Consider the following 26791-nt stretch of genomic DNA (forward strand, 5'->3'; position numbering starts at 1 on the left):
GGCAGAGGAAATGGCCAATGGAAGGATACCAATATGGGATGTGCCTGGTGTGTTTTGGGAATGACAAGGAAGCCAGTGTTGCTGGAGAAGACTGAAAGAGATAGGAGGTGTAAGGTCTTGTAATAAGGTAGGGCCTTTCAGGAGCTCTGATGTTTTCTGTAAGGGAAATAGGAAATCAGAAGATTTAGAGTGACGTGCTCTGACTTAACATTTTAAAAAAATCATTCTAACTGCTACTTGAAGAATAGAATCCAAGGGGGCCAGGGTAGAAGCCAGAGGACCAATTAAGGGGCTGTTGCAGTGACAAGGAAGAGACAATGGTGGCTCAGATTGAGGTGACAGCGTGGAGGTTGTAAGAAGGAGCAAACAAGAGAATTTCCTAGGAGAAGAGATGGGGGGCTTGACAGAAAGAGAGGAGCCAGGCTCTTTTTCCAAAGAAACTAGTTTAATTGCAGAAGGAAAAAAAAAATAGGAAATGAAGTCAGTACTGGAGGGGAGTCAGGAATGTAGACCAGATGAAGCTTTGAAATAAATGATCAGAGGTGAGATGATGAGATTATGAGAGATGTGACCTAAATGGTGGATTAACCCACTGAAGGCTTAACTGGGTGGTAATCGTAAGCAGGTCGGGTGTGACTGGAGGGAGTCTGTCGGTGGAGGTGCACCTCTGGGGTTTATCTTCCGACCCTGGCACCTCTCTCTCTCTCTCTCTGCTTCCTGGCAATCATGAGAAGCTTTCCTCTGCTGCACCCTTTCACCATGATGTTCTGCCTCACCTCAGGGCCAGAGCTATGGAGTTGACCATCTACAGACTGAACCTCTGAAACCGTGAGCCAAAATAAACCTTCTTTCCTCTAAATTGTTCTCATTGGGTATTTTGGTCCCAGCAACGTAAAGCTGACTAATACGTGTGCTGACAAGTCAGGTGAGATAAGTGTTGAGAACTGATGATGGGAAGTGGAGGCCCTTGCTGAGCCATGAGCAATTTCAGTGGAAACAGCAGAGGGATTTTCTTTAGCAATTCTCATTTATCTCAAGCTGCCAAGGTCTACTCGCTTTAATATTCAACACTAGACAAATGTGGGGAAAAAAACCTGACAAGAGAGAGCAGTAGATTTTAGACTTATATAAAACCACATGTAGTCTATAGGTCAAAGTCATTTCTAACATCTTGTAGAAAATAGAACCCTTTCCTATAACAATCAATATTTTAAATTAGTAGAAGAGGTCTACTTAATTCAAATATTATTCCCCATAATAGGGTACAATAAAATAATTTGAAGAGTACTAAAATAGGGTTTAACAAAAGATATTTTAGAAGAAAATTTAAAAGCACTTATTTTAAATAAATTGGAAAGAAAAATTTAATGATCAAATGTAATCTCTCTTACTATTTTATGTCCATGCATGTAGTACACATCAGAATTTGAATACTCCAAAAATGTTTCACATGAAATACTAATGGCATTTTGAGAAAAACAAATCCTGCTTTGGAATTTAAATAATAGATGACATCTTGAGAAGTAGATGAACTCTTAAACCAAGAAATCCCTAAAATAAAACCTAGGGGAACTGTGGAATCTACCAAATTGCTGTAAATAGCCCTGTGTCCCTACATGCACTGTCTTCTGCAAAGAGGCTGAAGAGTGTGGTTTTTATATAAACCTAACTTTACTCTCAGTGCTCTAGGGTTGTTACTGCAACTTCTCAAGGATAGAAACCATCTGAATCATGACACCATCATGTAATGATTCAGGTCTTGGGCTCTGGAACCTGACTACTGGGAGCAAAACCCAGCATCAATCTTACACTGTGATTTCACTCACACCATTAGCTTCTTGGTGCTTCCATTTCATCATTTGTAAAAATGAAGTAGTAGTTGCATCTACTTCATAGAGTTGTTTGGAGGCTTGAGTGAATTAGCATATGTATATACTTAGGAATACACCAGGTATATTGTACCGTATAAATATCAACTATTTTATATATTTTCTCAGATGGATAGATGCTAGATTTCAGCAAGCATTATACATGAGTCAGATGTTTTTACACAGAGAAATGTGAATATCATCTCTTCAAAACCTTATAAAAAATCCTACCAGGAAGTATCACAGCATTTCTAACTGACATTGTTTTCATTCTGAGATATAATAAACAGAAACATACTTTGTTGGCTGGGATACCAGGGCATCTTTGTGGAGTTGGTAACAGGGATACACATTGAAGGTACCAGGCTCCATAGAAACCCCTTCCACTGATGAGAAATCCTTTTCAACCAAACCAAACATTTCCATCATTTTAAATCCTAAGGAGTAAAAAATAACCAAGAGAGAGTGAGGGAGAAAGAGAATAAGAAGAAATAAGTATTAAAGAAATTTCAAATTTCAAGTTTTTTTCTATGAGGGCGTTTTTAAAAAATCCAAAAACAGAAACCTAAACTCCAAATGGGAATTATTTAATACATTAGCACTTTTAAAATTTTTGATAACACATACCTGCAAGATCAACACCATCCTTGTGCACTATTGGGCAGGCTGGAAAACAAAGTAAGCAATATAAAATCAAATTTAGATATTTTCCAAACATACTCTTTCCTCGTTTTAAGAAGAGGAAACTAATATAACCTTTCTGGAAGTGTATGTGGAAGAACTCCAAATCAGATGTGGCTAAGGTTTTCTCTGGTTTTGTAAAGTCCCCTTTTAAAACCAAAGGGTCGCAGCTCCCTTTCTGACTTCTAGGTCCATTAAAATCAACGACTGTGCTTGAGAACTTGTGTGGGAACATGTCTCACTCCTAATATGTTGCTCTCATCAGCAGTTCATTAACACACTTTTGAAAACTATTTCCTATAGTGGCTTTTAAACATAGATTCTCATCTGCCTAAGGAAGATCTTTATCAACCTAAAACTCTATAAACAGAGGAGAGGGGAGGTTTTCCCATATGCTCAAAACCATAAAATTTAATGTCTTTCTAACAAACAGTTCTGGAAGTTAATGTTTCCCTCAGTTCAAGATGGGACTCATTACTTAACCAGTATTAAATATTTATTTCAGACCTTAAACAACATGAGTAAGTACAAATTCCAAAGAACTAACTTGCTGATGCAGTCTCACAGACAAAAGTAATTAATTCATCTTCGATTTTCTTAAAGGCGTCAAAGTCATCCACAAAGAAGACGTGGCGTGAACTGGGCTTACTGCCAATGCTAACCAACTCTGAGTAATCTGCATCAGCCACACCAATTGCAAAAATGTTGTAGCCTGTGGCAGAAGGAAAACAGATTTTTGATTATTTTAAATTACCCAAAATACAAAACAAGAATTCAAACATCCAAATGTTTAAAATATGTTTATTTAGGAAGGCCATTGGGGGTGCATAATTTATTCTTTACATTTCATCAGAATTCTGCATGCACATATTTCATTAAGTGATAATCATTCCATCATTCCCTAAAGAAACTTTCCATTTTAAAGAAATTCAATAATAAGGTCAATGTTCCAATTAGTACTTAAGACAAAATAGTTCCCATTTGAGTAACATCTGTATGGCTGCTTATTTTTTAACAGTTATCTTAACATTCATGGGATGAGGTGTATTTGAAACAGAAAAATTGAATTTATCTCAGTGTTTTCTTCAGAAGTAGAAACTAAGATAAGCCTACCAGCTCTGGACCTGTCATCATGTAAAGGTTGGCAAATAAATGTTAAACTCCTAACTGTCAGCCATACTTTATGTCATTGAGTCTTCACAAGGGTCCTGTGAGGCTCTCCATTTTACAGATTAAGAGGCTGAGGAATTTCTGTCATGTGGTTCCCTCTCTGGCCTTTTACAATGGTCCTTTTCATAGTATTGCACTTATTTGTTGGAGCTCCTTATCCAGGGCATCCTGACATAACAAATGTATTAGAGACAGTTACAAATGCTCTCTAGTAAGAGAGTATAATTGAAATTTGCAAAGCAGAAGATATTTTAAAAATCACATTGTCTGGGAGGGGTGGAAGGGGAGAAAAAAATAACAGAATGAATCAAACACCATTACCCTATGTAAAATATGATTACACAAATGACATGCCTCTACTTCATGTACAAACAGAGAAATAAGTTGTACCCCATTTGTTTACAATAAAAAAAAATCACATTGTCCAGTTAATGAAGAGTTGGAAACATTTAAGTAAAACTGATGTAGCCTATAGATTTGGGTTTAGCAAAAACAATGCTAACATGATTATTGGCATGGCCACTTTTGTTTACATAAACTTACCATCTGATTGCATCTCCCTGGAGATTTTGTTTACATCATCTTGTGACCTTCCATCCGTTATCACCACAATAACTTTCGGGATGCCTCTTCGTGTACCTGATTCTACGGTAAACAGGTTATCTCGAACATGCTTAATTGCTTTTCCTGAAACAAAGGAAGGCAACTGTTCAATTTCACTCCTTCTCATTTTTGTTTTATTGGAGGGACAAAGTTCTTAAATCATGAAAAAAAATTTTTTTTAAATTCTTATACCTCAAAAAAAAAAAAAGGTCATTTCAGTAGTTACCAAGAACTAATTATTTTGAGCTTTAGCTGGGCTTTTTTTGGTCTTACCTGTCTTTGTATTTCCTCCTTTGTATGAAATGTGTTTAATTGCATCAAGAAGAGTCTCTTTGGTTTTATAGGCATTTAGTTTAAATTCTGTTCTGGGGTCATCTGTGAACTGAACCATGGCCACCTAGAGAGAGACAAGAAGGTAAGAAGGTACATTCATTTTTACACATGTGTAGACTTCCACTGGGTCAGAGAACACATGGTAGCATGGAATTAGCTATGATTTTCTTTATCTTGGTATGGGGGACTGAACCCAGACCCAGAGGTGCTTTACCAAAAGGGTACATCCCGAACACTTTTTTTTTTTTTTTACTTTTAGATAGGTTCTTACTAAATTGTCTTGCTGAGGCTGGAATTGAATCTGTAATTCTCCTTCCTCAATCTCCCAAATCCCTGGAATTACAGGCAGGAGCCACCCATACCCAGCTATCACCTATAATTTTAACCTCTTCCCTAACCCATTCCACATCCTTCTTGGATTAAATTTTCATCCTAGCTACATTTCAAATTTGAAGACAAACTAAACAGTCTCTTCTGAGTACTTTTCAAGAACTAATTTTTAAAAAATTTTTTCTGAACTCTGGAAAACCTTTACCACCTCTTTCACAAGTGAAAAATGGTGTCCTAAACCTGGTAACTGAACAGATGTCAGAGAATACGAGCTGAATTCTTTACAAGGGTTTCCTTATGAAGCAAACCTACAAAGTAATTGTTACTACTCTACCAACTTGATAGATGAGGAATTTGAAGCACATGAAGTCAAACGATTTGCACAAGCTCACGAAGAATTAGTGCAAGATCACTGACAAAGTTGATAGGTGAAGTCAGGCATTTCAAAATCTGTAACCCTAACCACTATAATATAAGCCTTCCTAGTTTCATTTCCTATAACTTGCTTTTGTTCCTGTGGAACTTTCAGATCATTTTTAATTACTTTTCAGAGTTGCAAACTGTAAATGTTGTTGAATGAATAAATTAGAATCATGTTTTGATCTAGAGTGATGTGTAAACCTAACTGCTCCGTTCAAGATTTTAATGTCCTTAAGGGCAGGGAAAATATTGTGTGTAACATTAAAGGAGACACTCTCCTAGAATACAAAAGAAAACATGTCCTGACAAGTCCTGTCTTAATTTGCTGAATTTAAGAGCTGTGAAGGATTAGCATCTTCTTGTTATAGTTGTTTACACATATTCCCTGACAAATAATCAGAGTAAGAGCTTAAGAAATAATTGTTGAATGCATAAAATGAATTAGTGGTTGGTCCGTCAACTCTACCTGAGTTCCATCTGCTCCGATCTTGTCCAGGGCTCCAACAGTGCTATACAGGAAGTTGATGATCTTATTGAAATTATCGTCACCAATGCTCCAGGACCCATCCACCATCAACACCAAGTCCGCCTTGGCAGATTTACAGACTGATGATCAAGAATACATTTTGAATCAGAGTTAAAATCAAAATATAGCAGCTATGTGCCAGTAAAAAAAAAAAAAAAAAGATAATGGTTTGCCCTCTAGTATTTATAGCTCGTTCTCAAAACAGAGGTTTAAATCTGTCAAGGTCCATCTTCTGCTCTCTTGCTCATCAAGCTTCTGCACATCATTTCTCTGTTATAACCAAAGGTCCCATTTGCAACTAAAAAGTTTCCACTGGGCACATGGAAACGGGGAGAAAAGAAGTCCACCAATCTAGGCCCCAAAGAATGAAAATGAGGATAGAGGAGAACGTGGGACTAAAGGGACTCAGAGACTGAAGTATCAGCAAACGAGGTCCCCTGCCTACAGACTAGAAGGAAGGCAAGCCACCACTCTTGCTTTGTCCTCCACTTCTTGAGTCAATAAGTTAGTGTCAGAGAGGTCGAAGTACAGAAGGAGGCATGTGATACAATGGAAGCTGATTAACCTACCATTCAATGTACATTTCCATTGAGACCATAAGCAAACATTAATTTCAGCCTGGTTCAAAAAATCTTTCTAGGGCTGGGGTTGTGGCTCAGTGGTAGAGCACTTGCTTGGCGTGTGTGAGGCCCTGGGTTTGAGCCTCAGCACCGCATATAAATAAATATATAACATAAAAGACCCATTGACAACTAAAAAAATAGTTTAAAAAAAGGACTGTATGATTCCTTTAAAAAAAAAAAATCTTTCTATGCCCTTCTACCACACATTGATACATGTCAAGAAATGTACAATGAGCTGGGTGCGGTGGCGTGCATCTGTGATCCCAGGGGCTGGGGAGGCTGAGATGGGAGGATCACAAGTTTGAAGCCAGCCTCAGCAAAACAAGGCTCTAAGCAACTCAGTGGGACTCTGTCTCTAAATAAATATAAAATAGGGCTGGGGGTGTTGTTCAGTGGTCAGTGCCTCTGAGTTCAATCCTGGTACCCCCACCCCCTCCCCCCCACACACAAAAAAGAAATGTACAATGGTGCTAGCAAGGGAAGCTCCTATCAGTAGGTATTAGGAATATCAACCAACAAGCCAAAAGCAAAACCAAAACCCTTGCATAATACCAATAAAAACCTAATCCATTAAAAGCATTCTTTCAAAGCCTTTTTTTTTTTTTAAATCATAGGCCGTTTTGGATCATGTATGCTCCTCTATCCCTTTATTAGTGTAGATCCTTGTGGTTCACTCTGTTTTATGATGCAGTAAACAATTTGCTCTTCAATAATATGTCTTTTAATGTTACGCCAGTTGCACATGGTATTCTATGAGATAATAGGGCCTTCTCCTTTCCTTAAAAGAACAACATACAGCTTCTATCTTATTAAATGCAACTTTATTCCCTTACAACTATTTATAGTGTAAAATAAACCATATCCAAGTGAGTTAATACAGGAAGGACAGTAGGAACTGGTGGGGTTGCTGTCATGAGTTCTGTGATTTATAAGATTTTATAAATTTGTAGTTTGTATTTAAAGTTGAAATAATCACAAGATTTGTTAATTTTCACCTTTAAAATAGGAGTAAAATCTAAGAATTCACTAATGAAGCACTTAAAGAGAGAAAATAAATCAACATTCATGAAGAAATGATCTCAAGGACAGGAGATGTGTTTTTAATTTTTTAAAACTTTTTTCTACTTTTCAATGTTTAATAAGTTCAGTATTACTTTAATAACAAAAATGTACAGACTTTTAAATTAAATACATTCAGGACAAATACAGCTTAAAATGAATAGTACATTTAAGTTGCAAAAAGTTCTATCACTAAAACCATCATGATGAAAAATTCAAGACTAATGTTTCTACTTTGTCAGTCCTTTCGTCTACCGACCTTTCCCAATCACTTATCTTCAAGGAAAATTTTTGATTATTTATTGAATGATGTCCATGCTCAGATATATATAAAAATGATTTTCTGACCTCTGAATATTCTGTAGTATCTACACCAGAAATGCTTAATTAGTAAATTATTCATTAGGATTCCGTCTTCAGTTCCAAGCATGAGAATAATCATAGATACTGAGATTAAAGGTTAGATGTGAAGATGGAAAAAGAAAAAGGCATCTCCAGAGAGAGAGAGCAACATTAAAAGATGCAGGACAGCTGGGCATGGTGGTGCATGTCTGTAATTCCAGCAATTTAGGAGGCTGAAGAAGGAGGGTTTCGAGTTTAAATCTAGCCTCAGCGACTTAGTGAGGCCCTAAGCAACTCAGTGAGACCCTGTCTCTAAATAAACTACAAAAAAGACTGGGGATATAGCTCAGCAATTGAGTGCCCCAGGGTTCAATCCCCAATAATGAAAACAACAACAAAAAAGATGCTGGATAGCATAAGTCATACACAGGAAGCCCTGAGTCGTACATAAATAACCTCGTTGGGAAATGATGCCGCACAGTTGGTGCCCAGTGAAGACTCTGCCTGCTGTGCCAAGACAGATGCTGAGATTTATTAGAATTGCTCATTGTCCCTTTAACTCCCCGACCCTTCCAGTCTGTGTAGCATAGGACCCCACTGACTTTAAGCTCCTGTACCATTGGAACAATTTATTTTTCACTGTATTCCTGGCACGTAACAGCACTTTAAAACGAGTGCTGAATACAACCTTCCAATTACATGTTCTTTCTCCTCTCCTCACTCTGCTTCATCCTCCCAATTCCACCAAAGTTCTCTTCCTTAAACAAGGATTTTTATCAGGTCACCCTCCTGTTTGCTTAAGCAAACTTCTCATGGCATGCTAGTTCCCATGGGATGAAGCCCACCTCTTTATTCCGGCACACAAACCACTTCTTACTCCACACCCTCTCTTGTTTTCTGTGTCACACTAAAGCATTAACAGTTCCCCAACCACTTGAAGCATGTGGATCGCTCTCTGACCTTATTCATCCCACTATCTATTGCTTAAGCTTGTTCTTCAAATGTAGATCAAATTCCTCCTCCTTTATGAGTCATTACCTGAATCAGTATTAATTATTTTCATTCCTGGGCTACCACAGTATAGTCTATTCTATAACTCGTATCCTTGACTGGTAATTACCTATGAAAGCACCTATTTCTCTTATTATACTGAAAATAAACAGAGGTCAATTGTGCTTTTTTTATTGTGTTCCCTGTGCCTACTAGCTTTGAGAATTAACAGTAGGGAATAAATATCCATTAGTGGAATGAAACAAATTAATCATCACTGCTTTTTTAAAAAAGATTACCTTAATAACTCCAGGAAAAGGTGCCGAGGAACTGTTGTAGTAAGGACAGAAGAACAATTGCAGCAAGGACAGAAGAACAATTGGGAGAGGTATTTCAGAGATAAACTGGAAAGCCATTCCTCTTGACTTCACAATAATAAAGTAGATTTTCACTTACAAAGTGTATAACTGTTCTTCCTTGGTGCTATTTGCTACTCTGATATTTTTAGTGAAACCCATATTAAGCAATTTGGTTTTGTGTATTATTTATTATTAAATGGCTACTTTAAAAGAAAGTCATACCATAGTTTGACAAGCATTCATATTAAGGGGAAAATCAGGTACATACTAAATAGCTTATGTTACTAGCCTGGGTTTTTTAAAGTGAATGAACAATAAAAGAAGCAGAACTCCTAAGCAGGAGTACATTGGCCATGTATTATTTTCTTACCTTCTTTTGCAGGTGGAATGGTTGGAGGAAAGGTTGGCGGTTGTGTGGGAAGTGACACTGTGGAAGAAGGAAGGATATCAGTCAGTCACCCCATCTGCATGGAAGATGGGGAGTGGCAGAGTAGTCATTATTCAGGGGCGTCAATGATTTTGACAACTGTCTTTGAGAATTTAATGTCTCCTATAAATCAGCCACAGCCTGTGAACAGACTCCATCCATCCTCTCAACCTCAGACCAAAGGCCTGACATGCCTTTTGTCACAATTCAGCTTACCCAGCAGGAGTCAATGCAATCAAACTGTCAACTACAAAGTGGTCTGCATGCTGATTTAAGGCAGGAATCCTGCCAACCCATTTCAGAGTTAGTCTTTGGCTGCTTTCACACATAATTAACTTCATTTCTATTCCACCTAAGGACTGACCATTCATTCTTGTTCCATGGCACTTCCCGCCCCCATTCCCACCCTGTTTCCCTCATGATGTTCATTTCCAGTGGAATCTGATTCATCCTCCAGTCTGCTCAGCCTGAATCTGGAACATGTCTTTCAATTTTGAGGACAAAATGTAAACACCAAGAAGCTCCTGTGTGTTCAGATCTTTTCAACCTGGTCATGTGGGATAAGAATTCTAGATACTATGCAGAGGTGTAGTTTGGCTAAGTTACCTGGGGACATTTAGATTAGAGGAGCAACTCATGAAAGTTCACGTGGCAAAGTACCAAAAAGTCAGGGAGCCATTAGGTAAATATTAAATATTATTTTAGTGTGTCTTCATTTCTATTCTTATCTGACACTAAAGATTTAAGAAAAACTGAGTAATTCTTTTTATTATCCCAATTTGTATTTGGGAAAACCCTCTAAAAATCATAGTCATTCACAAAGGGGATGTCCGGTCTCAAGAGACAGTAAAAAACAAATAGTTGGAAGGATTTAAGGTCTGGCAGAATGATAATTTGCCTGAAATGTAATAAAGGGAATTCCTTCATTGGCAGGAAGGTTGGAAGAAATGAATTTTAAGGTGTCTTCCAATTCTAACATTCAATAAAATAAAATTATTTTAATCAAATGATTCAACATTAAAGGAATGCAGTAACAATACATTACTGATCTGGAAAAATGTCCAAATTAATTATTATATGAAATAATGCAAGTCATAGAATAACATGGGGTGATCTCATTTGTGAAAAAAATAACAGAATTCTCAAAGGAAACAACAGTTGTAGAAATGTATTTCCAGAAAGCAAGAATGGAGAAAGAGGGAAATCAACAATATACTTTATCCTCTTCTATTATGCAATTATGGATAGATGTATCACTGATGTTTTTCAAGGTGGCTTTTTTGAAACTACAAAGTCCAAAAATAACAAAAAATAAATTTTTTTATCATTTAAACTAGGATTGTAAAACTTTCTTGAAAGCACTAAAAAAAAAAAAAAAAAAAAGCTTCTGAAGTCAGATTTATGCATCTTAAAATCTGTGGAAGTAGAAAATCATCTTTAAAATGTGCCTCCTTTTTAATGTCAAAATTTGAGGCATATCCCAAAATCAGTCAACAAATCAACAACCAAATCAATGGGAGGCTATGGCAGCTATATCAATATCTTGGGCAGAACATTTGGCCAAAGGCCTTCCTGGGTAAGAACCACAGTGCTGGTGACACACATCTATATTCTATGTGTGGCATACAGATGGCTGCTGTCTTCAAGTATAAGGGACCGTCACATGGTAGAGGGAACTGTCTTGGTTTCCATTGCTTCAAAAGCCTGGACTGGAGCCAAAGGGTAGAAGCTACAATGAGACAGATGTGTCCAACATCAGGAGAACATTAACATCAAACGAGCTATCCAAATTGGAATGAACCTAGGCTGACAGTTAACAGTCATGGGATAAGGTTAGGGGAAGTTGAAGTGGCCCAGGGAACCCAAACTGAAATGTTTGAGAATAAAAACGAACAAAGAACTTAGCCTATAAGCCTGCTGTATATGCACTAGAGACAGTAGTTAGTTGGTTCCAGCACCATGAGGATACATGGGCTCTCTGCTCTAAGATGTTCTGGGTTTTCAAAAAATAAAATATGTCTGGTAGTGAGATCTAGCACCATGGCAGTCAGTGTGTGACTTCTGAATAGATAATTATGGTAATGATAAAAAGTTCTTGTTCAATGAGATACAGTTGGAAAGCTCTCCAATAGATATTCTTTATATTGGATCTTTCCTGCCACCACTGGAGGTAAGAGAGTAGATATTTAACTTATATTGACCAGCAAATCAGCTCAGTGGTCTTGAATTGCCAAGGTCTCGATGCTAGAAAGGGGCAGAAGAAGAGACCCAATCAGCTGTTTGACTTTAAATCTTGTGCAATATCAAAGCTCTATTAATTTAAAAATTAAGTGGTATCCATTCACAAAATAGAATTCTCAATGGAATATTACTCCGCAATGAAGAATGATAAAATTATGGCATTTGTAGGCAAATGGACGAAATTGGAGAATATCATGCTAAGTGAGATAAGCCAATCTCAAAAAACTAAAGGACGAATGATCTCGCTGATAAGCGGATGAGGACATATAATGGGGGGTGAGAGGGGTTAGCATTAGGTTTAGGGTTAGGTTTAGGGTTAGGGATAAGGAGAGCCGTAAGAATGAAGGACAGAAGGACTATATAGAGGGAAAAGTGGGGTGGGAGGGGTGGGGGGGAAGGGAAAAAAAAATAAACATCATTGCCCTATGTAAACGTATGATTACACAAATGGTATGCCTTGACTCTATGTACAAATAGAGAAACAACATGTATCCCATTTGTATACAATTAAAAAAAAATAAATATATATAAAAAAAAAAGAAACGACTGGTAAATTCTACAACATGAATAAGTCTAAGATAGATGCTAAGTGAAAAATGTACATATACCACAGTTTCTTTATCCATTCATCTGTTGAAGGGCATCTAGGTTGGTTCCACAATCCAACTTTTGTGAACTGAGCTGCTATAAACATTGATGTGGCTGTGTTACTGTAGTATGCTGATTTTAGGTCCTTTGGGTATAAACCGAGGAGTGGGATAACTGGGTCAAAAGGTGGGTCCATTCCAAGTTTTCTGAGGAGTCTCCACACTGCCTTCCAGAGTGGCTGCACCAATTTGCAACTCTACCAGCAATGTATGAGTGTGCCTTTTCCTGACATCCATGCCAACGTCTATTATTGTTTGTGTTCTTGATAATCACCATTCTAATTGGAGTAAGATGAAATCTTAGAGTTGTTTTAATTTACATTTCTCTAATTACTGGAGATGTTGAACACTTTTTCATATATTTATTAATCACCTGTATATCTTCTTCTGTATAGTATCTGTTCAGTTTCTTGGCCCATTTATTGGTTGGGTTCTTCATAGTTTTGGTGTAAAGTTTTGTAAATTCTTTATAAATTTTGGAGATAAGTGCTCTATCTGAAGTGCATGTGGAAAAGATTTTCTTCCACTCTGTGGGCTCTCTTTTCATATTATTGATTGTATCCCTTTGCTGAGAAAAAGCTTTTTAGTTTGAGTCCATCCCACTTATTGATTCTTGCTTTGATTTCTTGTGGTTTAGGAGTCTTGTTAAGGAAGGCTGATCCTAAGCCAACATAATGAAGATTCCGGCCTACTTTGTCTTCTTACCGTTCAACAGATGAATGGATAAAGAAACTGTGGTATATATACACAATGGAATATAATTCAGCCATAAAGAATAATTTTATGGCATTTGCAAATAAATAGATGGAATTGGAGAATATCATGCTAAGTGAAATAAACCAATCCCAAAAAACCAAAGGCTGAATGTTTTCCCTGATAAGTGGATGATGATATATAATGGGGGTGGGGAGTGGGGGGTGAGAGAAGAATGGAAGAACTTTAGATCATGTAAAGAGAAACGAGAGGGAGAGGGTTATGAAAAGTGGTGGAATGAGACAGATATCATTACCCTATGTACATATATGATTACACAAATGGTATGAATCTACATCATGTACAACCATAGAAACAAAGTGATGTACCCCATTTGTGTACAATGAATCAAAATGCAGTCTGCAAAAAATAAAAAATAAATAAATAAGTTTAAAAAAAGAAAAATATAAGATGCAGAAAATTACCTATATTTTACTTTATATGCAATCCCCACAAAAGGCAAATATATGATAAAATAAAGAAGATTGCCTGGAGCTGAGGGTGGGAGCAGGGAAAGACTGTACGTGGACAGAAAATATTTCTATGGATTGGAATCCTTCTAAAATTGGATTGTAATAATGGCTACACAACTCTTTAAATGTACTAAAATTCATTGAACTGTACACCTAAAATGTCACTTATATTTTATGATATGTAAATTATACCTCAAAATACACATGCAATTGAAAATATTATATCAGTGTTATGAAATGAAGTCTCTATACAAAGAAAATGAGATGACTCAATTAATTATATTTTCACCTTCTGCTTTTTAATGTCACACACTGATAATGATTTCTTTCTGTAGGTCAGAGAGGCTGAAAAATCCATAGATGGTGGGAGTGCTTCATAAACACCATGGATATGCTAGATGGGCTACCACGAAAGCCCATCTCCCACCAAGTTTAAGACACTGAGTTAGACACACGTGTCCCCTAGAATTCAATAAAATTGAAAACATTTTAATTTTTGTGGCCTCCAGGTCAGGAACTCTTTATTAAAAGTCATTCCAAGAGGTTGACACCCTCCTTTGGAACATGTAAAAAGTGCTTTGTTTAATTTTATACGTTGCCTTTCCCTTTGGTGCATCAGATCTGCTGCCAACTTGAAAAAAACACAAGATCCTCTTAAGCAAGCAATAACTCGAGGGTCAGCCAGTTGGAACAGCTTGGCTCCATCCCCACCCTCGTGGCGGGGTAACGGGGCATTGTTTAAATGTCAGGACCCAGTCCTTAAACTTCATTTTCTGCTCCGCACACCACAGACGTGCCTTATGGAAAAGGATCACAACATCGGTCATTGTGTCAAGCACTTTGCCATCAAGTGGCTTTTGCAGTCCTTTGTGGAACATATGTGGAGAATGGGGGAAGAAATATACCGGTGACATCAGTGGGCCATATGCAAAGAATTCTGGGGTTAGAAAAGAGGAACAAAACTTGGGTTACATGTATTCCTGGGCAGGGATAGCTTCTATTTTTCTAAATGGAACAAGGTTTTAGATCCAAAACAGGATGCCTAGAATCGTGTTGGTTCACACTGAGGGGAATCCAAAGACAGGCCACCAGACTTACGTGTTTTTTCCACTATGCTCACGCTTGGTCCCTCCATCTCCTGGAGCTTGGTGTAAACACTGATTTTATATTCCGAATCAGGCTGAAGTCCATAGAAGCAATGCCTGTTTGTGCCCCCTCCTACAGTAGATTCTTGCTTTTGTGTATCTATAATAAAAACAAAGCAAAACATATATATATATAAACATTTTTTTCAAAAGCCATCCGTAGATGATTTGCTTCCATAATGTTTAATATGCATGATATCAAAAATATCCAGCATGAATTACACTTGTGTGAAGTTTTGAATCTTTTTCTAAATATTTTATATATCCACTGGGGTTTTCCATCAAAAATCACATTTTATATGTACAAAAATAAAACTTAAAAGATGCCTGGGCTGGGATTGTGGCTCAGGGGTGGAGTCCTTGCCTGGCATGTGTGAGGCACTGGGTTCAATTCTTGGCACCACACATAAGTAAGTGAATAAAATAAAGGTCCATCAACAACTAAAAATACATATAAAATTTTAAAGAAAAAGATTCCTGAGGTCAGCCCTCTACCCTCTAGTGAATGAAGAACTATTAATATACATAATTATATGCATACATTGCATACAACTTAATTGATCTGCTACATGGGATGGATATGAGTATATTCATTGTTTAAAATCTGAACTCCCTTTTTTTCAACATGATTCTTCAGAACAGTAATGTGATCATAAAATGACATTAAAGGACACATACTTTTAACTCCTTATAACTTACTACCATTCGATAGGGTATCCTTCTAGGCAGTAGCCTAAGATGTGGGTAATGGAGTTATACATTTTAAAGTTCTAGGCAGTTCTCAGGCTTTCAGTCTAGGAGGTGGGCTTTCAGGCTCTCAAAAATCTTATCCAAATCCCAGCAGCTAAGGGGGGCTGAGGCTGGAGGATCATGAGTTCAAAGCCAGCCTCAGCAAAAGTGAGACACTAAGCAACTCAGTGAGACCCTGTTTCTAAATAAAATACAAAATAGGGCTGGGGTTGTGGCTCAGTGGCTGAGTGTCCTCGAGTTCAATCACCAGTACTAAAACAAACAAACAAACAACAACAAAAAAAATCTTTTCCAAAGCTGCCTAAAATACAAGCAAGAGCCGGAAACTGACATAGGAAAATGAAGGAGTCCCCAGACTGCCTAGTTTCCTCTCTCTCTCTCTGTCTTGATTTTTAGTGGACATCCATGCTTTCTTTCCATCATAAAGTAGACTCTTAGAGAGCTCTGAGGGGCTTCTACAAAGTCCCTGTACGCACTCTGAAAATTCTTTTCTATTCTTTTAAAATCTTAATTGAGGAAACAGGACATGGTACTTAAGTGGCTTAAGGCCAGACATACTTCAGAGCTGCCTCCCACTTCCTGGTTACCAGGTCCTTTTAGTTCTACCAAGAAGTAATGTCACATCATGGCACCTTCTGCCACCTTCTCCACCATGAGGCACAAAGAACTGGAGGCTCCACTCACTGTTAGCACCTTTCATCATCCCTGCATCCACAGCAAGTTGCTATGCTTCTCCTGAAAGAATCCGGGTTGGTCTTTGGGGCCTGAGCCTGAGGACGTTGGATTAATTGTGTTTATTCCTTGAGCGCTTATCAAACCAGGTTCTGTGCTCGGTATTAATGATAAGAGCAACCACAAAGATAAACAGAGGCACCATTTAATGAGTGCTTATCATGTACTAAGCAATAGTGTAAGGACTTTATTTGTATTAACTCATTTGGTCCTTACAATATTTATAATTATCCCCAATTTAAAGACATGAAATTGGAGGCCAGAAAAGTTAGTAATTTTCCCAGTTCATAATTAATTCAGTAGAAGTGAGAGCTGCATTCAGTACTCTAAAATCCAGTGTCAGAGGGTATTGCTTTCATTTCCACTGAAGTATCATAAAAAAATGTAAATTAAATGGGTAGATTTTTCACAATGAAACCCTTGAGAAAGCTCTACGTGCATGTTAAATGCGCAAATACAACAGCTGGAGATCAGGCGACTGGGCCTCGGGACTCAGTCTTTTATCACTCATTTGGACATGGTTTACTCTGGTGGTTCTACTTACTGAAAAGTTTCATATACAGTTTCTTCTAGGCATAGTGTTTATTTTTGTCCATAATGGAATAACTAGCTGAAAGGAAGAATCACTGCTGCCTTGAAAGAACAATTATTCAAGTCTCTTTCTAGAGTGATTTTTCTTTTTTTTTTTTTTGTACTGGGGATTTAACCTTACCACTGAGTCACATCCCAAGCCCTTTTTATTTTTTATGTTGAGACAGGGTTTCACTAAGTTGCTTAGGGCTTCACTAAGTTGCTCAAGCTGGCCTTGAACTTGTGATCCTCCTGCCTCAGACTCCAGTCACTGGGATTATAGACATGTGCCACCTCACCCAATTAGAATGATCTTTTGATACACAGTGTTTAATCAACACCTTATAAAGCTTTATTTCCACGAATTTAAAAACACTCTCAAAACCACATTGGTTAAATACACTAGACATATATTTAATGGTTAAAAAGAAATATCCACTCCTCCAAAATTTTATTTGCAGAAGAATTATTGAAATAAAATACAGAAAATCTAAATGCAGACTTGTTGCTTTAAGTGCATATTGTGAAATTGTCAAATGATTTTTGTTTGTTCAGAAAGTATAATACTAGATGAACATCCACCTATATTTTAATGTATAGATATTGGTACAAAGCAGATGTGTATTTCAATATGTATATATTGGAATAAACATGATACATGTCATTTTAAATTTTGTCTATGGAAAAATCCTGACCTTTAAAAATCTAATTACATTAAATCTATTTCATGAATGAAATTCAAATTTTTTTCCTTATATATTGTGAATATTACAGGTTTCCAGAAGTAAATTTTATAATGCAACCTTTATTAACTTGTTTATAATAAAACATTGTCTACCCCAGTTTTTAAATGTTATAAAAATGATGAAATAAAAACTGTTAAGGCGTTTATGAGATTATATTATTATTCTGAAGGAAATCTGAGAGTAAAATTTAGAAAATCCAGTGCTCTGCTTTGCTGAAGTCCAAGTTCAGTCTGTGGTTCCCAAGCTTGGAAACCCATAATAACTCTTTCTTTCTTACCCTTAAGCACCTTTTGGAGTTTTCTGGAAGCCCCTGTGAGCCACCCAGAATACAAACACTTCCTGAATCCTATGCATGGATTATGTTAATCTATGTCCACAAAAGTTTTCCAAGAACTCTCCAAGGAGTCAATTCTACAAATGTGCTTTTCTGCCATTTCCTATTTCTTATAGATATCAATGTACTTGAAAGACCTTTAAAAACAGAATATTAATGGGCTTTACTGCTAAAAATAATAAATCTATAAGCCACTGGAAAACTGGAACAGGCACTATAAAATCAATGGCAAATAATATCAGTTTGATTCCCAATACTAACAAAGAGAGGTTCCATGAAGAGAACCCTATCCATGCTGCTTTTGGCATGTGCAATTCAAGTCCAGTGGCTTTTCTTTAAAGGAAAATAAAACCTAAACTGCTCAGATGATGACTAATTTCTTCAACTCCTTATGCCAAAAGCAGAAAATTAATTTATGTTTTGAAACATGGGAAAAAACTCTGTCTATATTTTCTTCTATTCATTTCTATGACACAGCGATAAATACTACCTCTGAATTATCATCATGTTGATACTGATGCACCAACTTGACTCCCCAAAATGTAACCAGAACCGTTGCTGAGAGCCATGAAGGATATTTGGAATGCAGGCTGGCATTTTATGAGATGAATACTCCCACTGCCCAAGTCTCTCAAATACCCGGCTCCCAAATCATAATGTCACTGTTTCAAAAAAGTACTGAGAATAAGTTTTGTTTCACATGATCTTTTTTTCCTGGGTCTCGCCTTTGGAAAGACAGGCTCTTCATTACAAGACCTCTCCATCCTTATTAGTGGATGCTACTGCAAAATTGACATTTCAAGGAAATAAATACAAGTAAAACAGCTTCTGAACTCTTTTCTGAGTAAGCTACAAAGAAGTTCACCAAGTTGTGGGGATTAGGGAGGGAACACAGTATTGGGGCCTTTGAGGCATATAAATACATGAACTTGAAAGTGCTAAGTCAACTCAAAAACAGATGGAGAGAGGGACTGAGCCCCAGAGCACCCACCAAATTAATGGGATTTCTCATGGGGTTGTGAGTTACCAAGTCCAACCAAAAGCCTTTTACTTAATCTGTCCTAGAATTACCCAAAAGTCTATAATTGAATTTGGCAAGTAGATGACTGCCAGATTTTATTTCAGTACCTTCTGAGAGGACCTGGTCATTCTGGTAATCTTTTTCTTTTTCCTCTTGGCCCTAAAAATGCTGTAATATTTACATAAGTAGAGGACATCTGCAGTTTCTGCCTGTCTTGCATTTAATCCCCCTTTCTTTGGATCCATTCCTGTCCACTCTTGGTCTGTATGATTTGGAGAGGACTAAAGTCCACCCCACCCCTCTTTACCACCACCACCAGATACAGGGTGGAAAGCAACCAGGACCAACCAAGTCAGTTTATTTCATGCCTGTGAATTCAATGACAGATTTGGGGCATGTGACCTACACCAGGCCAATATGACTCAGTTCCTGGACTTCTGTTGGAAATATTGAGAAAGAGAATTTGGGAAGATGTAATTCTGGAACTTACTGGGGCCCACACAGAGCCTGACTGAGAAAGAAGGCAGAGAAAAGGATGGAGCAAGACTTTATAACATGTCAACCACACGAATGAACCCTAATTAGAGTGCGTCATGGTCCATGTATGTACAATATGTTGAAATACACTCTATTCTCATGTATATCTAAAAAAGAACAAATAAAAAATTTCAAAAAGATTTCATCTTGATGACTCTGAAGGCCTAGATAAAGACATGCCTGGTTTTGGATACTTCTAGACTTCTCAATATACAAGCCAAAAATTTGACCCTTTTGCTTAAGTGCCTTTTATCTGGTTTTCTATAAATAAAATTAACAAATGTGAATGACACAGCCCAGAGACCTTATTGACAAAAGCAATGTGCAGATAATTGCCTTAGTTAATGACTTCAAATGAAGTAATTTTTAGAGAAACTGAAGCCCATAGAAAAGAGTTGACCAGCAGTTGTGGTTACAGCAGAGAATTCTCTACACTGACTTCATGAAAAAAAAAAAAAGAAAAAGAAAAAAGAAAAAATGTACACATGATCAGGCCATGAGAAAAAAATTATCCATTAAATTGAAGGAAGCTGTTGGAGACCTTCAGAAATAGGTCAACCTGGAGTAAAAACTTTTCTCCAACACCTGGAGGAATTGGGTCCCATTAACCCATAGTACCTCCTCTGGCTCGGGTAGAAGAATAACAAAGTCTCTACAGAGGCAGCACATGTAGTCAATGAAAGGCATCACAGAGCCAGAACTCCTGGGCTGTGGGACTCATCTGCCCTTGGAAGAAGGGACATCGTGAGATGTCACAAGTCCCCCAGAGACAGTGAATCAAAATGGCGGTCACATTTCTCTGTAAAGAAGCTAATTCTTCCCCACTCCCAAGTAGAAACACTATTCCTTGATCTAAACTGTATACATTAACATCTACATGTTCCCTCCTGCCACCCCCATGTTCATACATCCACCAATGTTCCTCTTTGAAGCTGTAGATTTAGAATCTGTGGCTGATAAGTACTATTCAGTTAGACAACTGGGAGAATGAGGCACAGGCTAATTTTGCTCATAAATCTCTCAGCTATAAATGTTGCTGAGAAGTAAATTGAACAGCACTTTTGCACACTCTTATTCAATTGAGACTGTAGAGACTCAGCTGAAAGTTCTCTGGCAGCCTGAACATGATACTGAGGGAGCACAAGCTAACTTAACTGGAAGATTAAAACAATACATATATGGACTCAGCTTTTGGCCAGCAAAGATGTTGGCTCCAGAAATAACTTATTGTGGTTTTGGATTACCAGATCAACATTATCACACACATTAATCATATCCTCTGATAAAGAATCACAATGCTGCTTGCAAATATGCCACATTAAAATCACTGAATTAAAAAATACATACATATGTTACCCGTTCCATTGATAAAGGTAGTTTCAATACATCAACCTATATAGTTAAAAATTTTGATGAAAAACAATGAATATCTGCAGGAGTTATGTTTCCTCCATTTCAACTTTTTAAATCATGTAAAATGATAAAGTATTAAGGGATGGTTTGGGACTGTGATTATTCTGCTTAGTATTTTTTAAAAGCTTAACAAACACTATTAACTGTCAACCCTTATATATCAAAGTGTGACATATAAAGATAAATGAAATATGATTTGAGATTTTTGGTAGTTGTTCATCAAATAGTTGTATATCTTTCATCTACTTCTGGCTAAGCATTCCATAAATCAGATTTAATGCACCACAAAATTCTTGTCTTCTCCTTTCTTTCCTCACTGTCTAGCCCATATTAAACCACTCCCATAAGCAGAGCCAGCGACAGGCTTAGACACATGGAATCAAGGAAGTGGGGGCACAACAAAGCTATTGAGACAATATCTGGGCTGAGACCAACAGGAAATTCTTCTAGAATGTTCTTCCTACTTCAGCTTGTATTCTGTTTCCAATGACCTCAGTGCTCTTCTGAATTGTCTTCCCCTTTATAGGTTGGTTCAAAAGTGGGACTTGTAGATTTTTTAATGTCATTATAGTGAGAGATAAGGGCTAGTAAACCCAGTCTTATCTGAACCTGAACAAATCAACTCCTTCTGTTTTTTAGAAGTGGGAAAACCAATGTCATTTGTCCAGAAAGAACAGGCTACCTTTTCAACAACTTTGCTATCAAGTTTGGAACATAAAAAAAAAAAAAAAAAAATTTCATCTGGAATTCTCTAGTGTCTTCTATAATCCCCACAAAATAACAAGACATTTCTACAGTTTTTACAAATCAAATTAATTTTCATTATTTCACTTTGAATACTATTCATGCTAATACCATGAAAACAGGGTTAGCAGCCCTCGCCATCCAGTTTGGGGGAATCAGACTTTGGTTGCTCTTTTGTCAGTGTTTCTAAGGAAGAACAGTTTCTAGTGTTTCAACTTTAGGATTACGTTCTGAAGACCTGATATCCTTCAGTACTAGGATACTTGTTCATACCCCTTCAGAAAGGGAGTGTGTTGATCATCAATTATCTCAAAAGAAAAAGAAACTAAGAAAAACATTAAACGCAAGGCTGGTCTCCATGGAGTGAATAGCGAGACTATAGCACCAGGCAGCTTTAACAGTTGGCTATTTGTTTCTATATCTCACGTGCTTCCTGTGTGCACCTGATTGACACAGATCAGCAAATACCCTCATACCCATGGACAGCTGAGAAAAATGGAGGTGCAGAGAGGGCAAGGGACGACATGCTGGTCAGTCTGCCCACATGCTGCATGGCTGACCACCACACAAACAGATCCTCAAGAGGACTGTCATCTCAGGTACCATGCGTGCTGCTCACAGTGATCTGCATGGAACCAAGTTCACAAGTACTCCATGACAGTGTGTGTGAGGGGCTGTACTCACCCTGGAGGGGTTCTAGAACTATCCTGTAGGCCGTGGCGTGACGATGCACCTGCCACCGAGCACAGAGGCTGGTCATTTCAATCTGGGTGACTTGGAGATTGGTCACTCCCAAGAACACTACAATGAAATAGAAAGATAATTGTGTCACACTGCAGATGATGCCACAAATGTCCCCAAGATTAAAGATATTTATAGTAAAATTATTTTTTTTAATTTATTTTAATCGTAAACAAATGGGATACATCTTGTTTCTCTGTTTGTAAATTAAGTAGAGGCATACCATTTGTGTAATCTTACATTTACATCGAGTAATGGTGTTTGATTCATTCTGTTATTTTTTCCTTCTCCCCCCACCCCTCCCACTCCTCTTTTCCCTCTATACAGTCCTCCTTCCTCCATTCTTGCCTCCCTCCCACCCACCCCCATTATGTGTCATCATCCGCTTATCAGCGAGATCATTTGTCCTTTGGTTTTTTGACATGGCTTATATCTCACTTAGCATGATATTCTCCAATTTCATCCATTTACCTGCAAATGCCATAATTTTATTATTCTTTATGACTGAGTAATATTCCATTGTATATATATACCACAGTTTCTTTATCCATTCATCAACTGAAGGGCATCTAGGTTGGTTCCACAATCTGGCTATTGTGAATTGAGCAGCTATGAACATTGATGTGGCTGCATCACTGTAGTATGCTGATTTTAAGTCCTTTGGGTATAGGCCAAGGAGTAGGATAGCTGGGTCAAACGGTGGTTCCATTCCAAGTTTTCTAAGGAATCTCCACACTGCTTTCCAGAGTGGCTGCACTAATTTGCAACCCCCCCAGCAATGTATGAGTGTACCTTTTTTCCCACATCCTCTCCAACACCTATTGTTGCTTGTATTCTTGATAATGGCCATTCTAACTAGCTCTATCCTGAAGTGGGAAATCTATCAACTCACAATAAGTTAGTGCATAAAAGATAAATATGCTATAACTTGAGAAAACAAGCTGCAAAACATTATGAATAGTACAGTTTGTCTGGTATTTGTAAATGAAAAGGAAAACATACATTCACAGGAAAAAGGCCAAATACTATGGGGGTTAGAGTTCTGGGTGGTTTCTGATCTTCTTCCTTCTTTCTTTATTTTGTATGTTTTCTACACATTCCACAATTAACATGTAATGCTTTTCTAATAAAAATGTAGATACAATATGCGTTTATCAACCAGTGAAAATAGCCATGACTTAAATAAAAGGGAAAAATAAAATAGACACAATGGAACTGTTACACAAACAGTCAATTTCACAAGGATTGGCCTTCAAAAACAGATCTGAGATCATGCAGTACTTGTCTTTCTGTGCCTGGCTTATTTCACCCAGCCTAATGTGGCAAATGATGGGATTTTATCATTTGTAATGGCTGAATAATATTTCATTGTGATCTCACTCATATGTGGAATCTGACAAGGTTGAGCTCAAGAAGTAGAGGAGAGGGGTGGGTCAAAGAGGCTGGAGAGATGAGGAGCAATGGGAGAGCTTGGTCAATGGGGACTAAGTTACACTTAGATTGGAAGAGTAAATCCTAGTGTGAGCACAGGAGGTAGGATGACTATAGCTAATACTAATGCATCACATATTTCAAAATATGCGAAGAGAGGATTAGAAGAGAGGATTTTGAATGTTACCACCACAAAGAAATGATATTTAAGGTGGTAGATCACTAATTACCCTGATTTGATCTTTACAAAGACTGCTAGTATTGAAATAGTGCATTATACCCCATAAACATGGGCAGTGATTATTTGCCAATCAAAAACAAAAGCAAAACAAAATGTGAATGAGAAAGAACACATTTTTGAAAAATTTTAAATGGAAGAACTTACACATATAATACAACTTGCTTAAAAACATAGATTCTTATTACTCTTAGAACACTGATATGCAAAAGTGATTATTTTGGCAATCCATACAAATACTGTTTCTCTAGGACAAGATAAGAGTAGGCATCTTGGTTTATCATTTAGATCTAAACAGAAAATTTTAGTACTGTTTACTTTCCTAAATGGTCTAGACTACTTCCATCCATATCATTTTCTCTGACTTCTCCCTCTCTTAGCTAACTCATACAATAAAATTACCTTGTAATTATCTTTTTCAAGATGATAAATTAATCATAATTTATATCTGAATATTGTTACTTCCTGGAAAGATTTTTTCTAAAGCCAACTAAACTAGTACTCTCCCTGCACCACAAAGGGAAATTAATAATGGTTTCTACATTAATTTCTAAAAAAAATAAAATTTACTTATGTGCCATTATGTGAGGTTTTGTTTTTGCTGCTGTTGTTGTTAGGGAGGAAGATAATAAATAATAAGCCTATTTAATTCTTACTTTAAGGACAAGAATATACCATACTTTAACACTCCTGGTTTTTCACAATAAGTTTGGAATATTCAAAGTGTTTATTAAGGGAGAGAAAGGGGAAGGGAAAGAAAAAAGAGGGAGTCACAGAAAGGAGGACAGAATGAGAGAAGAAAGAATAGGGAGAAACCCAGGGAAAAAATCACAGACACAGAGGAAGTGACACAAAGAGGGTAATCCAAGGAGGAAAGTAAACCAGAGAAGGAGCGAGGTGAGAAAGATTGGACAGACGCACAGCAGATTCGATGCTGGGCTGACAGAGGATTGCGTGCTGTTATAGAACAACACAAAAATATAGAGAGGTTTATGTCAGGGCCCAGAATATGTCACTTCAACAGCCAAGTTCAAGATCAGCATCACAGACCAAAGGCTTCCCAGACCTTTTGAATACAGAGACCATTTGAGGTTGAACTTTATTCAGCATCTAGCCTGTAAGACCTCAAGATATTCCACAAGGAGAATTAAGGAAGTCCCCTTTAAAGAAGGGTTGTCCTCTCTGAAATCCAGGGAGGCTGGGGTCTGGTTTAACAGAGGCCCGTTCTCGTTTGACATTGTCTATCAGGTAAGTTATCTTGATTAGGGATGAGGGTAGGTTCTGTGTCTGGCGTCTAAAGCACAATTATCACAATCATAAGAGTGGCTGCTTCCAGCGCCTGCCATTGTAAGCACACCTCATCTCCTTCATCTTCGCCATACACTGCAAGATGGTCATTGTCTTCCTTTTAGAGTTGAGCAAGCTCGGACTCAGAGAAGGTAAGTAATGTGCCCAAGACCACAGCTAACAGGCAGCACACTTAAGGGCTATTCTCTTGATTCTGCCGTGACTATCCATTCTCAAGGATGGAGCAAGTGCTGTCCACAGCACTCGGGTTATTTTAATCAGCATGCAGTTGAACCTTCTGTAAGGCGATCATTTCTGTGTTACTTTTAATGTGTGATTTAAAATACCGATAATCTGTTTAGAGTAAATATATGGATCCTGAAAAGTATTTAGGTCGAAAACTTTAAGTTGATTTAAAAGAAATGTATTCCCCAGATGGTGTGGTGGTAGAACACACTTGAGGAATATGGACCGTACATGCTGGAATTTGGAAAATACTGCATATTCCATGGGTGTCTGTTGTGCTGTGTGCCAACCGAGAAGTCCCAGACAGTGTGCAGACAGCATAAAATCCCATAAAAGAGAAAGAAGTTCTTAGAGTGGAGCGGCATGTACTTTTAATAGATGGTGTATGGGGGCGGGGGGAGCAGGGGCTGGAAGGGGAATGGCTTTGAAAAAAAGCAAAATTTCCCTGGCCCAACGCTGACTGGCATTGGCCATGCCGGGTTACTTGCTGTTTGGAAAATTTCATTTATTTTGAAAAATGCCAGCAAAGACTTTCCAGAAGGAAATCCTATCTGCCATCATGGAGCCAGTTCGAAAGCCAGGTGCTGACATCCAGTCTGCCAAGCAGGACTGGGAACTCCCCTGAGGAAAGAGTAGACCTCTCTTTCCAGGAAACACCATCCAGAAAGGACAACACCGAGGAAAAGAGAAACCAACCGCCATGCCGAAGCAGGGGTTGGGTTACGAGCAGCTGAGCCCCACGCGGGGCCCAGGCGAGCGGAGGGACACCAGCCTTACGTGTCTTCACCAGGCCTGTCAGCGCGTCACTGAAGCCCGCCGCCTGGGAGGCGAATATCTTCACGTTGTAGTCCATTCCGCTGAGGAGGTTGGTGATAAGGATGGTGTTAATGTCGGCGCCCACGAAAGTCTCCAGGGTTGGGCCAGGAACTGAAGGAGAAAGAGTAGATCTTTCAGCTACAACAGAATGTGGGAAATGCAAGAATCCCTGGAGTGAGTTGTACTCAGCTGCTT

The 26791-nt window shown here is 37.8% G+C and overlaps 1 protein-coding gene across 4 annotated transcripts in view; it reads right to left on the reverse strand.

Annotated features, from left to right (window-relative positions):
* The window catches only part of Col14a1 (collagen type XIV alpha 1 chain), a 213879-nt gene that overhangs the window by 75765 nt on the left and 111323 nt on the right, over positions 1-26791 (reverse strand). For all 4 annotated transcript variants that reach the window (XM_047519065.1, XM_047519058.1, XM_047519081.1 and 1 more), the window contains exons 22-31: positions 26558-26707; positions 22522-22638; positions 14944-15090; positions 9675-9731; positions 5872-6011; positions 4596-4719; positions 4263-4406; positions 3097-3261; positions 2496-2534; positions 2167-2305 (exon numbers count right to left, since the gene is read on the reverse strand). In XM_047519065.1, coding sequence (XP_047375021.1) covers positions 2167-2305; positions 2496-2534; positions 3097-3261; positions 4263-4406; positions 4596-4719; positions 5872-6011; positions 9675-9731; positions 14944-15090; positions 22522-22638; positions 26558-26707 — 1222 coding nt within the window. The remainder of the gene's footprint in view (positions 1-2166; positions 2306-2495; positions 2535-3096; positions 3262-4262; positions 4407-4595; positions 4720-5871; positions 6012-9674; positions 9732-14943; positions 15091-22521; positions 22639-26557; positions 26708-26791) is intronic.

Source organism: Sciurus carolinensis, chromosome 1 (genome assembly GCF_902686445.1).
Source record: "Sciurus carolinensis chromosome 1, mSciCar1.2, whole genome shotgun sequence".
Classification (NCBI taxonomy): Eukaryota; Metazoa; Chordata; class Mammalia; order Rodentia; family Sciuridae; genus Sciurus; species Sciurus carolinensis.